The sequence below is a fragment of the Salvelinus sp. IW2-2015 genome, linkage group LG4q.1:29 (genome assembly GCF_002910315.2).
Source record: "Salvelinus sp. IW2-2015 linkage group LG4q.1:29, ASM291031v2, whole genome shotgun sequence".
NCBI lineage: Eukaryota > Metazoa > Chordata > Actinopteri > Salmoniformes > Salmonidae > Salvelinus > Salvelinus sp. IW2-2015.
Genome location: NC_036842.1, coordinates 1,443,831 through 1,460,785, shown reverse-complemented (window position 1 = coordinate 1,460,785; position 16,955 = coordinate 1,443,831). Strand labels below are relative to the sequence as shown.

At 40.7% G+C, this 16,955-nt stretch overlaps 1 protein-coding gene across 10 annotated transcripts in view; it reads right to left on the bottom strand.

Annotated features, from left to right (window-relative positions):
* Positions 1-16,745, bottom strand: part of LOC111961224 (mitogen-activated protein kinase 10-like) — a 115,582-nt gene extending 98,837 nt beyond the window's left edge. For all 10 annotated transcript variants that reach the window (XR_002876981.1, XR_011476712.1, XM_023983315.2 and 7 more), the window contains exon 1: positions 16,512-16,745. Coding sequence is in view for 6 of the 10 variants with exons in the window: in XM_023983320.2 (XP_023839088.1) it covers positions 16,512-16,514 (3 nt within the window). In the remaining 4 variants the exon portion in view is untranslated. The remainder of the gene's footprint in view (positions 1-16,511) is intronic.
* Between the last annotated feature and the right edge of the window lie 210 nt (positions 16,746-16,955).

The following is a 16,955-nucleotide window of genomic DNA, read 5'->3' as shown; positions in this document are numbered from 1 at the left end:
CACCGACAACGATGAGACAGCCTATAGGGAGGAGATCAGAGACCTGGCAGTGTGGTGCCAGGACAACAACCTCTTCCTCAACATGAGCAAGACAAAGGAGCTGATCATGGACTATAGGAAAAGGAGGGCTGATCACGCCCACATTCACATCAATGGGGCTGTAGTAGAGAGGTGTCCACATCACCAACAGACTATCATGGTACAAACACACTAAGACAGTCGTGAAGAGGGCACGACAACGCCTATTCCTCCTCAGGAGACTGAAAAGATCCTTAAGGAGAAGTCTATCTTTAATTCTGTGAATAACACTTGTATCTTTTATCAATGTTTATTAGAGTATTTCTGGGATTTCTGTGGCTATCTGCAAAAACACTGGATGTTTTGGAATCAAAACATTACTGCACGTAACGCGCCAATGTAAACTGAGATTTTTGGATATAAATATGCACATTATCGAACAAAACATACATGTATTGTGTAACATGATGTCCTATGAGTGTCATCTGATGAAGATCAAAGGTTTGCGATTAATTTTATCTATATTTCTGCTTTTTGTGACTCCTATCTTTGGCTGGAAAAATGGCTGTGTTTTTTTGACTTGGCACTGAACTAACATAATCATATGTTGTGCTTTTGCTGAAAAGCCTTTTTGAAATCGGACACGATGGGTAGATTAACAAGATGTTTATCGTTCATTTGCTGTATTGGACTTGTTAATGTGTGAAAGTTACATATTTAAAAAATATATTTTTGAATTTCCCGCGTTGCCTTTTCAGCGGAGTGTTGTCGAGGGGTTCCGCTAGCGGAACGCCTGCGCTAGAAAGGTAAAAAAATTATACAGCTGCACCATCAAGAGCATCCTGACCAGTTGCATCACCACCTGGTATGGCAACTGCTTGGCATCCGACCGTAAGATGCTAAAGAGGGTAGTGCGTACGGCCCAGTACATCATTGCGGCCAATCTTCCTGCCATCCAGGACTTCATTACTAGGCGGTGTCAGAGAAAGGACCAGTCACCCAAGTCATAGGCTGTTCTCTCTGCTACCACACGGCAAACGGTACCGGAGCGCCAATTCTAGGTCCAAAAGGCTCCTTAACAGCTTCTACCCCCAAGCCATAAGACTGCTGAACAATTGTGACTCACCACCTGGATTCGGTCTTATGTAGCACAATTTGAAATGTTTTTTTTACATTGGATAAACGTAGCTAACAGCAAGCTTTGTGGAGCCCCACCACCACAGCAATGTTGTTATCTAGTTGCGCTGTGATTGGCTCAGTGTTCTGTCACTCATAGGGACACTACGTCAACGCAAAATCTACGGTTTGTACTGCCATAGATTTACATTAGAAGTCCCCATCCAAGAAGACTCAAGGTCATTGGCCACAGAAGAAATTACGTCAAATCATGTTATATCATGTTAAATCATATTTACAAATATTAACAGGACTAATTGGCCAAAAAACTTTGTATGGAAAATAACAAACAGGAAGTTGACAAAGACAAAAATCAAAGATATTCTCAGTATATACTATTCCGGCAACAGCTCTATTTTCTATAACAAAACTCTGGTTTAACTCTACTCTAGCCAACCTGTTGCCTGCTCTCCCCCCAGGCAAAAGCCAACTGAGCACCTAAGTACTCTTTCCAGGAACTCCCTTCAGCTAGGAATGTTCCATCATGATAGCCCCAAAATAAATGCGTAATTTCCCATGGACATATAACATCATAAACAACAGTTTTACATACACACACACTTCAATAACTTGTGAAATAACGTATTCTTTAAGTCACACAATGCACATTCATGAAGTAATTCACTTTGTATATTCTCGTAGTCTAATTTGCCTCATGCGTAATACACACCAGCACTTAAACAAGGAGACAGAGCGGGTCTTCAGACAACCACACAAGGTAGGTTAACTGATATGATTATACTCTACCAATACTTTGATCATTGTTCTAATAATATATTTCATATTGCTAGAGCATGTACATTTAAAATGGGCAGCTTTATACACGGTAGAAAGATGGTTAACAAGTTACATTGTTTTAGTAACTGCCTTGCACAACAAACAGTCAACTTTGTTGCCTTATGTCAAAGTATTGTTGACAAACGGAATGCGCTACTCAATCCAACATATTCTCTTTTGTTTCAGGATTCTTGGCTATACATTGAAGAGATACAATGGAGTCTTTCTTCAACCAATAATTTGTTTCAGTGTCATTGTCTACAGGTCATGTACATGTTCTCCATGACACCAATTATCCTACATATAAAAAAGAAATGCATGACACAATTCAAGGCCTTGAAGAGGTCATTTGAATTTGAAGAGGTAGCAATAGCAAAAACACAGCTTGAATAGCTTTTGTGTTATTCACAGACACACACACTTCACTCTCTCTCTCTCTCTTTCTTCCAGCTCTCTCTCCATGTCTCTCTCTCCCTCCTCTCTCTCTCTCTCTCTCCCTCTATATCCCTCTCTCTGTCCGTGTGAACGATGGCGGTGTAGGATGGAAATGGAAACTTGCTGATGCTGCATTTTCCCGAGGGCTGCAACATGAACATGGATAGTGAGTCTATTTAGCACATTCTTAAAATCAACCTGAAACATAATCAAGCTGGATGCCAGGGCCGGAGCAACCCACTTTGAACATCTATCCCTTCAGTGAGCAAGCAGTTCCCTGCACAGAGTTCTGCACAGTCTTTGAACATAAATAAATCACTTGCAATAATATTATATTTTTACTGCTAAACATTCTGGTTTAATGTGCTACTTATAATGTAGAACCTGTAGTTTGAGAAATTGTGACATACATTTGTGAATGTCTTCACATGAGGACAATAAAGCATACTTGAATTCCACTGAGCAATTAAACCTGTCCTCTACTCCAAGAGGACAGAAGGTACAGCAAAAATGTCTCAAGTTATTTCAAGCCCATTGTTCCACATAAAGACGTTGTATTATATTATATTATATCATGAAGGTGGTGGTGCACATCAGGATCAGTTTCACTGTGGCTTTCAGTCCAGATTAATGCTGTCTATTAAATCCTTTGATGGCCACTGCCTTGCTGTTTGACCCTTTAATAAGATTGCTCCCGTTACAGATGTAATGCTACTGCTTATCATGGGGAGAGGACTGGGCAGAGACTATACACACACATAATCCCTCTCCCTATGCTGCTGCTTATCATGGGTAGGGGCTGGGCAGAGATGGCTACGTCCCAAATAGCATCCTATTCCCTACATAGTGCACTATGGGCCCTGGTCAAAAGTAGTGCAGTGGTTGCTTCACTAAAAGTTTTGCGATTATGCTGCGGGACTTAGAGGTAATTTGTGGTTTAGTAAGGTACCCTGCGTCACCACTTCATTGCCCAAGGGGGAGTTAGAGCATTGATTATGTTTTTGGGTCCTACTGTGTCTCTAACTGACAATGAACTGGGCGACATAAACCTAAATATAAACTGATAATTGTGCACGACTTCAGTATTATTTACTAAAACTGTTGTTGCACTAAGGTTTTTATTATTTTATTTGTTAGGATTATTTTGCTCTTATTTATTATTATTATTATTTTGTACTGTAGGCCACTCCCGACCAGTCACGTTATGTGGGGTGGCAGGTAGCCTAGTGGTTAGAGCGTTGGACTAGTAACCGAAACGTTGCAAGATCGAATCCCCGAGCTGACAAGGTAAAAATCTGTCATTCTGCCCCTGAACAAGGCAGTTAACCCACTGTTCCTAGGCTGTCATTGAAAATAAGAATATGTTCTTAACTGACTTGCCTACTTAAATAAAGGTAAAATAAATTTAAAAAATACAGCACCTGAATGGCACAACAGTCTAAGACACTGTATAGCTGGTTCAATAAGCTGTGTTGCTACAGATGCTGGTTCAATACCTGTGCTGCCCTCAAATGGGTGACCAATGAGATGATTGTAGGTTTATCTCCCTCTAAAAACAGAAATAAATCATTCTAAAAACAAACTGCCTTTATTTACAAATTAGTAACAACCCCATGTTCAAGAATGGTCTTTTTCTCGCTCATTTACGTTATTTGAAAACTAAATAATCCCCCAAATATTATTTTTAAACAAAGCGATTGTTATTATTGTTATTATTATTAATGAATTTAGAATTATATAAAAGCCCATTGGATATTCTCACAAATATATCATTAAGCCTGTTATTAGCAGCACAATATATATTGGTCATATCAATATATATTGTGGCTCCCGAGTGGCGCACAATGGGATTGCCTTTGCGTGCCACAGTTCAACAGCTGTATCCATTGAAAGCGCGCGAGGTTCAAGGCACGAGGGCAGGGAAAACGGGATGGGCCACAGAGCCATGCACAGAAGACCGACCTAGCCCATGGGGAAGGGAGGAGGAGGAAGGGGGAGGGGGGATGGACCCCCACCCCGCCACACTGGCAACACTTTAAGGGGTATTGCACTAATAATGGCGCTGACTAGGGAAACGTTCCTGCTGTTCTGTTCTTAGTGCAAGTCTGCACGTTCAAACTAAAACAATGTAACTAATAATGGCAGCTTTATGCTTCGTCAATAAAATAATGATAAAAATACTCTCAAAATGACCATGTTTATTTAGTTACGTATCCATAACAAATTACTATGGGAATAAATATCACTGAATTACAGAAATATCCTCCAATCCTCTATATGTAATTATTGGCTGAGAGTTACATCATATTTTTCGATATACTGTAGGCCTACCATAGGCGACATGAGTCTCACTAGTGTTGAGTATTTGAACCCCAGTCTCCCGCGTGCCTGCATAGTACAGCCACTATTGAAGGCTATCAAATGCTTCTCAAAGATGTCCTCTGGTGGTCAAACTAGCATTAACTAGCATTAATGGTACCAGTGGTTCACACTTAAATATCGTGCCATAGAATTCTGCGGCACCATGCAAGCTGCGCTGCAGTATGCTGCAAGTTTTAAAGGACAAACCACTGTATATAGGGAATAGGGTGCCATTGGGGACGCACACAACTACAATATGGCTACCTGGCTGGCTTAGCATTAGTCAGCTGGGTGGGTGCATAGAGAAAATAAAAAACCCATCCAGTATTTCCATCGGCTCAAATCAATTTATGTAACCTAATAACTGTAGCTCCCTGCGGAGCATATTGCTTTGGTTCTCAACAGACAGTGGCTATCCTTACTGTTTTCACATTTTATTTATTCAGGGAAAACCCATTGAGACCGGGGTCTTATTCACAAGGGTGCCCTGATCACATTAATACAACAATCAATAGAATATGAAACAAAACAGCAATCAATACAATGTTAAATAAAATTCATTTAGGGCTGACCACAATTAGTTGACTGGTCAATTATTTGGTTGATAGGCTGTTGGTCGACCAAACTTTTTTTTCGCACCCATCTCAGTGAAGAGGCTGAGACAAAAACCATTGCGAAGGTGTGGGTGGCATAGTCCAAGAAGAAGAGTGTCTAAAATGTACAATGCAAGTCTCTATAAAATGCACAATGCGCTCCCTCACGCCAATTTGTGCACATTCAATGTTTCATAACTTCATTGTGTGAATTGTTTGCCTTGATTGTTAGTGTCTATCAATTTCCCATTACATATACAGTGGGGAGAACAAGTATTTGATACACTGCCGATTTTGCAGGTTTTCCTACTTACAAAGCATGTAGAGGTCTGTAATTTTTATCATAGGTACACTTCAACTATGAGAGACGGAATCTAAAACAAAAATCCAGAAAATCACATTGTATGATTTTTAAGTAATTAATTTGCATTTTTATTGCATGACATAAGTATTTGATACATCAGAAAAGCAGAACTTAATATTTGGTACAGAAACCTTTGTTTGCAATTACAGAGATCATACGTTTCCTGTAGGTCTTGACCAGGTTTGCACACACTGCAGCAGGGATTTTGGCCACTCCTCCCTACAGATCTTCTCCAGATCCTTCAGGTTTCGGGGCTGTCGCTGGGCAATACGGACTTTCAGCTCCCTCCAAAGATTTTCTATTGGTTCAGGTCTGGAGACTGGCTAGGCCACTCCAGGACCTTGAGATGCTTCTTACGGAGCCACTCCTTAGTTGCCATGGCTGTGTGTTCGTGTCGTTGTCATGCTGGAAGACCCAGCCACGACCCATCTTTCAATGCTCTACTGAGGGAAGGAGGTTGTTGGCCAAGATCTCGCGATACATGGCCCCATCCATCCCCCCTCAATACGGTGCAGTCGTCCTGTCCCCTTTGCAGAAAAGCATCCCAAAGAATGAGTTTCCACCTCCATGCTTCACGGTTGGGATGGTGTTCTTGGGGTTGTACTCATACTTCTCTTTCCTCCAAACACGGCAAGTGGAGTTAGACCAAAAAGCTCTATTTTTGTCTCATCAGACCACATGACCTTCCTCCATTCCTCCTCTGGATCATCCAGATGGTCATTGGCAAACTTCAGACAGGCCTGGACATGCACTGGCTTAAGCAGGGGACCTTGCGTGCGCTGCAGGATTTTAATCCATGACGGCGTAGTGTGTTACTATTTTCTTTGAGACTGTGGTCCCAGCTCTCTTCAGGTCATTGACCAGGTCCTGCCGTGTAGTTCTGGGCTGATCCTCACCTTCCTCATGATCATTGATGCCCCACGAGGTGAAATCTTGCATGGAGCCCAGACCGAGGTGATTGACCGTCATCTTGAACTTCTTCCATTTTCTAATAATTGCGCCAACAGTTGTTTCCTTCTCACCAAGCTGCTTGCCTATTGTCCTGTAGCCCATCCAGCCTTGTGCAGGTCTACAATTTTATCCCTGATGTCCTTACACAGCTCCTGGTCTTGGCCATTGTGGAGAGGTTGGAATCTGTTTGATTGAGTGTGTGGACAGGTGTCTTTTATACAGGTAACGAGTTCAAACAGGTGCAGTTAATACAGGTAATGAGTGGAGAACAGGAGGGCTCTTTAAAGAAAAACAACAAGTCTGGGAGAGCGGAATTCTTACTGGTTGGTAGGTGATCAAATACTTATGTCATGCAATAAAATGCAAATTAATTATTTAAAAATCATACAATGTGATTTTCTGGATTTTTGTTTTAGATTCCGTCTCTCACAGTTGAAGTGTACCTATGATAACAATTACAGACCTCTACATGCTTTGTAAGTAGGAAAACCTGCAAAATCGGCAGTGTATCAAATACTTGTTCTCCCCACTGTATAACCAGTAGTAGCCTACATGTACCGTTAATAACTATAATTTCTAATATACTGTTTAATGTTTGTTTGGTTATGGTAATTTCTGTTAATGCATTCAATATACAGTTGAAGTCGGAAGTTTACATACACCTTAGCCAAATACATTTAAACAAAATTTTTCACAATTCCTGACATTTAATCCTAGTAAAAACTCCCTGTCTTATGTCAGTTAGGATCACCACTTTATTTCAGGAACGTGAAATTTCAGAATAATAGTAGAGAATTATTTATTTCAGCTTTTATTTCTTTCATCCCATTTGCGACCAAGCTTTAACTTTCTGACTGATGTCTTGAGATGTTGCTTCAATATATCCACATAATTTCCTCATGATGCCATCTATTTTGTGAAGTGCACCAGACCCTTCTGCAGCAAAGCACCCCCACAACATGATGCTACCACCCCTGTGCTTCACGGTTGGGATGGTGTTCTTCGGCTTGCAAGCCACCCCCTTTTTCCTCCAAACATAACGATGGTCATTATGGCCAAACAGTTCTATTTTTGTTTAATCAGACCAGAGGACATTTCTCCAAAAAGTACGATCTTTGTCCCCATGTGCAACTGCAAACTGTAGTCTGGCTTTTTTATGGCGGTTTTGGAGCAGTGGCATCTTCCTTGCTGAGCAGCCTTTCAGGTTATGTCGATATAGAACTCCTTTTACTGTGGATATAGATACTTTTGTACCTGTTTCCTCCAGCATCTTCACAAGGTCCTTTGTTGTTGTTCTGGGATTGATTTGCAGTTTTCGCACCAAAGTACGCTCATCTCTAGGAGACAGAACGCATCTCCTTCCTGAGCGGTATGATGGCTGCGTGGTCCCATGGTGTTTATACTTGGGTACTATTGTTTGAACAGATGAATGTGGTATCTTCAGGCATTTGGAAATTGCTCCCAAGGATGAACCAGACTTGTGGAGGGCCACAATTTTTTTCTGAGGTCTTGGCTGATTTMTTTTGATTTTCCCATGATGGCAGGTGTCACGACTCCGACCGAGGCAGGCTCTCCTTCCCGTTCGGGTGGCGCTCGGCGGTCGTCGTCACCGGCCTATTAGCTGCCACTGATCCTTTTCTCCCCCTCCTTATGTGTTTATTGGTTACACCTGTTTTGTATTAGGTTTGTAATTAGTTGGGCTTATCAGTCAGCCGGCCCGCCCGTTTCTTTGTGCGGGATTGTTAGTTGGTAAGAGTGGTGTTTGTTTCGATCTACGTTGTTACTGGACTGTTTTCGTTCCCCCCCGTGTCTGGGGTTGTTTTATGAGAACACCCAGTGTATAGAAGGGTGGCCTAGTTTCTCAGTGTTCATTAAAAGAACATTTATTTATTGCACCTGCTGTTTCCTGCGCTTGACTTCGCACTCCGACACCCAGTCCTTACAGCAGGCAAAGAGGCACTGAGTTTGAAGGTAGGCCTTGGAATATATCCACAGGTACACCTCCAATTGACTCAAATTATGTAAATTACAGAAGGTTCTAAAGCCATGACATAATTTTCTGGAATTTTCCAAGCTGTTTAAAAGGCACATTCTAGTGTATGTAAACTTCTGACCCACTGGAATTGTCATACAGTGAACTATAAGTGAAATCATCTGTCTGTAAACAATTGTTGGGAAAATTACTTGTGTCATGCACAAAGTAGATGTCCTAACCGACTTGCCAAAACTATAGTTTGTGAACAAGGAATTTGTGGAGTGGTTGAAAAATGAGTTTTAATGACTCCAGGCTAAGTGTATTTAAACTTCAGACTTCAAATCTATTATTATTCCAGTCTTTTACCGTTCCCATTGTCAGAGTGGACACGTTGTTTACAGAGCGCACAACCAATGCTACACAAGATTTGCTTCATTTTATTTCATTTACGAGTTTTGTCAATTTAGTCACTGTCTTTCGTTTGGAGTGCTACTGTCAATGTTGAATAAAGCCATGCGCCTGATTACGCATAGAAGTAGGCCTATAGACTACCTGGCCTGTGCGCAAATGTAGGCATATAAATGCGCCCATTTGGGGATCTGATAGTATTTATGATTGGCTTATCGCACCACCACTAATGAGCTGTGGAGCTTCAAAGTAATGTTTTCTTCACCTCAAACAGCAAGCAAATTCAGTCTTTAACATCCATTGAGAATGGCAATAGTTCCTCAATGTATTTGAAAAATCTTTCCAAAACTCTCCCTTTCGATAACCACTCAGAGTGAAAGGGAAAAATATAATGCTCTGATCCAGCGGAAACGTCATAAAATAAGTCTACCTGATGAACTCTTATCCTTTGCCAAAATAGCCTACATCTGTGTCTGTCCCGAGTTCACTGGAAACTCTGAGGGCCCAGAATATTTCATACAATGTTGCAAGTTTGCTAGCAAGAGCTTCTGGCTGGACCTGTTGATAGTTAATACAATGTTTCAAGTTCATTGCAGACAGGCATGTGTAGCCAATGTGATCCATAGGATATTTTTTTATCAGGATATTTTCTATCTGCAGGATGCAATGATTTTATTTGTTGGCTTTATATGTAGTCTATTTTTATGTAGTTGGAAATGGCAATTGAGTTTAAAAATTTTGTTTTATACATTTTCATTTCGATTTGGATAGAATGTTGATTAACCACATAACAATGACTTTGAGATACGAAGACGTTATTGTAAATTACATGACTATTACCGGCAACTTCATAATGGCAGAATCTGCAAAAGACAGCCTCCGCACCTGGTTTCCTGCAACCTGTCTGAGCTTCCCCTGGCCTGCACTCCATCTTCCCCCTGTGTTTCAATAAATACCTTTGTTACGTCATCCTAGTCTCCTCGTCTGAGTCTGCTCTTAGATTTCCCTGTTCCACTCTGTAACACGAGGAACCTCAACAGTTAATCAACCCTGTGAATGGGTTTGGTAACTCATGTTTATAAACTTCAACAATGAAGTTAGGTAAGGTGGAAGCTTGTAAAGTAGAGCTTTGTAAACAAAAACGGAATAGTGAAGTGAGGACCAGCCAACCTTTTGATACAGGATGCAGTGATGAGTTTTAAAACTGTCACCTGTGATAACGCAAGGGGCGCTATGGTAAACGGCAAACTATTGTGTTATTTTGGTGAGGAAAAACTTGTATGGCACATGTTGTCGCTCCACTCTATTTCTTTGCAATTACAGAGCTATTTCAAAATGATTAAATAACAGCAATGTTACTGTTATTACACAGATTTAAGAACAACTCTAAATCCTGCAAATTGAATAAACATGAAAAAGAACTTCAGTGGCGATAACGCAGCCTGCAGAACAGATAACTTAGATCTCATAACCACAATAATAGCACATGAAAGTACAGAGTGACAGCCTGGGCACAAACTCTAAACCTTAACCACATCTGACAAGAGTCAGCGTTATGCAAGCTAGGTATTCAGACCAGGGAGCTCGCTGCAACTGGAGCTACAGGCTACTAGATTCACTGAGAGGGCTGGGATGGGATGGCATCCTGCCGAACAACAGCTCTGTATGGATGTCAGGCTGGCCTATTGCATAAGGAAAACATGTCACTGAAGTGCGTGGATTTCTGATTTCCTTCCCATATATTATGCTTAGAGTGTGTTACTTGATGCTCTAAGTTTTGATTACTAGAGGTATTGCTAAGTTACTACCCTCCTGACGTGTGATATTATACCTCAGTATTGATGATGCAAAACTGTCCAAAAATAAATCATTTTGACCACAATTGATTTGTAGAACAGACAGAACGTATAGCAGGAAACATATAGCAGGAGGGGTAAAAGTCTCTCTCTCTTCCTCTGTGTATGTTTGAAAACGCCCAGCAGCATCCTTCGCTAAAGAGTTTGCCCTCCATCTCTGCTTCCTCAGAGAGGTGACAGTGAATAGTATTATCTCTGATGATGCGATCTAACTCACTGGAGCCCAGTGGAGGATGCCAGTCTGCGAGGCCAGACGTATTTAGTTTGGGAATTATCACTTCCTGCCTCAGGCTTCACTACGCCACTACTACCCAGATACATAATTATATTCCTGGCTGTAATGAGCACCTAGTCGCTACTAACATTGCCATAATGAAGGACAAATGGCATCATCCATCATATGGTGGCACAGTGGACAGAAGCCTACATTGGCACCTACAAACTGTCGGAGAATAATAATTAAGAAATAAGAACTGAGGGGTGTGATATATTGGCCACAACATGTTACCAATGATATTAAAACAGTAAACAAGTAGTTTTGCGTCATAGTTGTGGTATATTGTCTCATATACCACGGCTTTGGAATTGGAACGAGCTACCCGGATTATAATGAATAATAGATGAAGCAATGCTTTGAAAAATGTGTTTAGACATTGGGCCAATAACTGAAATGTAGCTGGTTCGAATCCCCGAGCCGACTACGTGACAAATCTGTCGAAGTGCACTTGGGCAAGGCCCTTAACCATAATTGCTTTTGTAAATCACTCTGAATTAAGAGTGTCTGCTAAATGGCTGAAATGTAAATTAAATGATGGGCGAGGTATCCAATAGGTATCCAATAGTCATTATCGATCATAGTCTGCTGCTGGAAAAACGTATGTGTTATGGCTTTACACCCCCTGCTATAATGTGGATAAAGAGTTACTTGTCTAACAGAACACAGAGGGTGTTCTTTAATGGAAGCCTCAAACATAATCGAGGTAGAATCAGGAATTCCCCAGGGTATTTGTTTAGGCCCCTTACATTTTTAAATCTTTGAGTAAAGCCAGTGTGTCTATGTATGCGGATGACTCAACACTATACACATCAGCTACTACAGCAACTGAAATGACTGCAACACTTAACATAGAGCTGCTGTTAGTTTCGGAATGGGTAGCAAAGAATATCTTATTCCTAAATATTTCAAAAACTAAAAGCATTGTATTTGGTACAAATCAGTCACTAAACCTCAAATACATCTCGTAATAATAATGTGGAAATTGACATTGAGGTGGTCAAAACATATTGATACAACAGTAGCTAAGATGGGGAGAAGTGTCCATAATAAAGCGCTTCTCTGCCTTCTTAACAACACTATCAACAAGGCAGGTCCTACAGGCCCTAGTTTTGTCACACCTAGACTACTGTTCAGTAGTGTGGTCAGGTGCCACCAAGAGGGACTTAGGAAAATTGCAATTGGCTCAGAACAGGGTAGCACGGCTGGCCCTTAAAAGTACACGGAGAGCTAACATTAATGACATGCATGTCAATCTCTCATGGCTCAAAGTGGAAGAGAGACTGACTTCATCACTACTTGTTTTTGTAACAGGTGAATGTACTAAGCTGTCTGTTTAAAATACTTGCACACAGCTCAGACACTCATGCATACACCATAAGACATGCCACCAGAGGTCTCTCACAGTCTCCAAGTCCAGAACAGACTATGGGAGGTGCACAGTACTACATAGAGCCATAACTACATGGAACTCTATTCCACATCAAGTAACTGATGCAAGCAGTAGAATAATATTTTTTAACAGCTAAAAATACACCTTTTGGAACAACGGGGACTGTGAAGAGACCTCTGGTGGCATGTCTTGTACAAACACATGCTATACGCATACATTGTGATATTGTTTTATGGCGGTATTAAAAAATGTGTATTGTAGATATGTAGTGGTGTAATGTTTAATCTTTTGTTTTATATGTAATGTAAGTGCTTTAATGTTTGGACCCCAGGAAGAGTAGCTGCTGCCTTGGCAACAGCTAATGGGGATCTTTAATAAATACAAATACAAATGACTTTAGGATGCAGTTAAGACATTGACTCCTTGTTTCTAACCTTTGACTTTTATGATTATGTTTCGAAAAACACATTTACAACAATTTATCAAAGGCCAATTTGCCATCTGTCTCTAACTCTTGAGGTGTCAAATTTACAAAAACACATTATTCAAAAAATGTCTGTTCTTATTGCAACATTTAATTAGTGACCAGATCAGACTTTCCTACTACAGTATCATCATCATTATCTCTTCTTCAATACACACTGATGTTTGTTCCATAACATCGGATTACATCATACGCCAAGAGACACAAATGAAAAGCAAAGCAGGCTACACCAAGATGGCCACACTTAATGCTCAATTGAATCTATCTATCAATGGCTTGAAAATTGCCATTGAGACCACTCCATGGGGGGAAGTGGAGCATACCTCAAAATCAATGTTGATGAATTGTATATGTTTTACCTAAGCCCACATTACATTACTTGAAACAGCAGAATAAACATGAGGATTTTGTATAGCCTATGCTTCAAATCAAACAAGTTGAATCGTAACAAAGTAATCAAATACTGTATTATTTATATTTAATCTAATTGTCTCTCCAATTAGACTTTGTAAACAATTACCAAAAGCCTATTGATGATGAAGAGGTTGAATCTGCTTGCCGTATAAAGTGCACTAAATAGAGAATAAGGTGTCATATGGCACGCAGCCCTACCTGGGTCTAGTCTATCTCTTAGGAGGATAGCAGCACATTCTAACCAGCACACAAATAAATTAATTGATTAATTGTTAAGTTGCTCCCTGCAGCACTTCTTCCCATTCATAGTGTTCAATAATTTAGCCCACAAGGTTACAGTCTTTCAAACCTTCTCTCTTAAGCCTTGTATGCATGCAATGGGCTGTTCAGTAACAACCTTTTGGCTAGTGCTTACTCTTGGATTGCACATCTTCCCGTTTTACCATGATCAACAGCTATACAGTATTCACCAGTATTGTATGCAATAGGCTGTAAAGTAACACACATTTTGGGCCATAATGCCGCCTCTTGGCATTGCACAGCATCTACTTCAGACATAGTTTTAGTAATATGTCATCATGTTGCCATCGGCATAGATGACATATACAGTACCAGTCAAAAGTTTGGACACACCTACTCATTCAAGGATTTTTCTTTATATCTACTATTTTCTACATTGAAAAATAATAGTGAAGACGTTCAAACTACGAAAAAACACATGGAATCATGTAGTAACCAAAAAAGGTGTTAAATATATTTGAGATTCTTCAAAGTAGCCACCCTTTGCCTTGATGACAGCTTTGCACACTCTTGGCATTCTCTCAACCAGCTTCATGAGGTAGTCACCTGGAATGCATTTCAATTATTTGAATAACAGGTGTGCCTTGTTAAATGTTAATTTGTTGAATTTCTTTCCTTCTTAATACATTTGAGCCAATCAGTTGTGTTGTGATAAGGTAGGGGTGTTATACAGAAGATAGCTCTATTTGGGCCAAGTCCATACTGCTATGGAGGATAAGTTCATGAGAGTTAGCTGCACCTCAGATTGCAGCACAAATAAATTCAGTAACAGACACATCTCAACATCAACTGTTCAGAGGAGACTGCATGAATCAGGCCTTCATAGTAGAATTGCTGCAAAGAAACCACTACTAAAGGACACCAATAAGAGACTTGCTTGGGCCAAGAAACATGAGCAATGGACATTCAACCCGTGGAAATCTGTCCTTTGGTCTGAGTCCAAATGAGAGATTTTTGGTTACAACCGCTGTGTCTTTGTGAGACGCAGAGTAGGTGAACGGATGATCTCTGCATGTGTGGTTCCCACTGTGAAGCATGGAGGAGGAGGTGTGATAGTGTAAGGGTGCTTTGCTGGTGACACTGTCAGTGATTTATTTAGAATTCAAGGCACACTTAACCAGCATGGCTACCACAGCCTTCTGCAGCAATATGCCATCCCATCTGGTTTGTGTTTATTGGGACTATCATTTGTTTTTCAACAGGACAATGACCCAACATACCTCCCAGCTGTGTAAGGGCTATTTGACCAAGGAGAGTGATGGAGTGCTGCATCAGATGACCTGGCCTCCACAATCACCCGACCTCAACCCAATTGACATGGTTTGGGATGAGTTAGACCGCAGAGTAAAGGAAAAGCAGCCAACAAGTGCTCAGCATATGTGGGAACTCCTTCAATACTGTTGAAAAAGCATTCCAGGTGAAGCTGGTTCAGAGCAAAACTGTCTTCAAGGCAAAGGGTGACTATTTCGAAGAATCCAAAGAATTTGTTTAACATGTTTTTGGTTTCAACATGATTCCATATGTGTTATTTCATAGTTTTGATGTCTACACTATTATTCTACAATGTAGAACATAGTAAAGATAAATAAAAACCCTTGAATGAGTAGGTATCCAAACTTTTGACTGGTACTGTAAAACTATAATGGTTGAAGGCCACTATTTTGACATATTCTAAATGAGACCTTCTTTTCTCGTTGTACTAAGATCACCACAACAACTTAATGGCTATACAGTATATTGACCACCTTAAAACTGATGAATGTCTCATTCACATAGCATAACACAACTCAGCAAGAAGCTCCCATGCATATATTGACAACTCCAAAACAATCAGTGTGTTTTGCTGTGTTCAAATTTCAAGCACCTGTTACTGTATCAATAATATATTCAATCTCTTTGCTGCATTATGATGCCTACTGCTCCTCACCCAAATAGCCTAGTTTTTCACACTCCAATCTTTCTATATCATATGGCACTGCCTTTACACATCTCATCATGCATTGTGCAATAATATGTCAGGTGGTCCATTCATACATGATCTTTCTGGACTAATCACGAGTTTGTAAATGTGCACTTTTATAACTGAGATGCATTGATGCAAAGTCATTCTGTAGGTGATTGCGTCCATAGCCCACACAAGGTGCAGCTGACATCTGGGAGTGGGTGCATAGGCCTATCTATAAAGTCCTGGCTGAATGGTCTACCGTTTAAATTGATCAAATGTAAGTTAAAAGTAGCCAGGCCCAGATCTAGCCTTAAGTCCTATCGTGATGCCTTATAAACGCTAAATAATATACCATTCATTGATGTATTGCCATATTTATATTGCAACATTGTTGATAATATATTCTCAATTGCTGATAGGCCTACATAATAACACATCAGCCTAGTGATAATGAAAGGGATGTTATGAAATGTCGGTGCATGTATAGGCAGGACCATCAATCGAGGGTAGAAAAAAACATCCTCGTGGACAACAACATTTGTGTCCTGCATCAATAACATATCAAATCAACGCCTTATTAATTCCATCACTGACCACATATTTATTACAAACACTGAACAAGTCAAATCAAAATAGGTTTGTTATTGTCACTGTCGCGTTCTAAGACTGAAAGAAACGCTATTAGTCGACGTCATTAACCTTAGAGCAGATCAATAATCATCACCCCATCCTTCAGCAGGTTCCCGCTGCATCAACATCACTGTTCCACCACACCGAGCAAACCTACCATTCCGTGCCAGCTGACGACGATCCTAGGCCGTTGACAGTTCTGTTCAAAACATTCCGACGAGAGACATTTATCGACTTAGCACGCAGAGAAAAATAAAAGTGAACATGGAGATAACTAGAAAAAATGCAGCGATGGAAGAAAAAAATAGCGGTATAGCCTAGAAATTACGATTGCAATGCTGAATCACTCCCTGTTTACCGTCTTGCAACCATTATGCTGCAAGATGCTGGCTGTACCATTGTGGACGTACCAGAAAGGAGGAGGGACAGAAAAAAGAACAGGGTTGCTATGGCAACCTAAGGGAGCACATGTGACGTCATACCCAAAGCATAGCTGGGCATGGATGGGAGGGGTGTGCATGAAGGAGAGAAGCTCGAGCGTCCCTCTCTCCGATCCTGCGACGTCCTGCCAGTGCGCACAAGATATGCGGGGAGGCGGGCA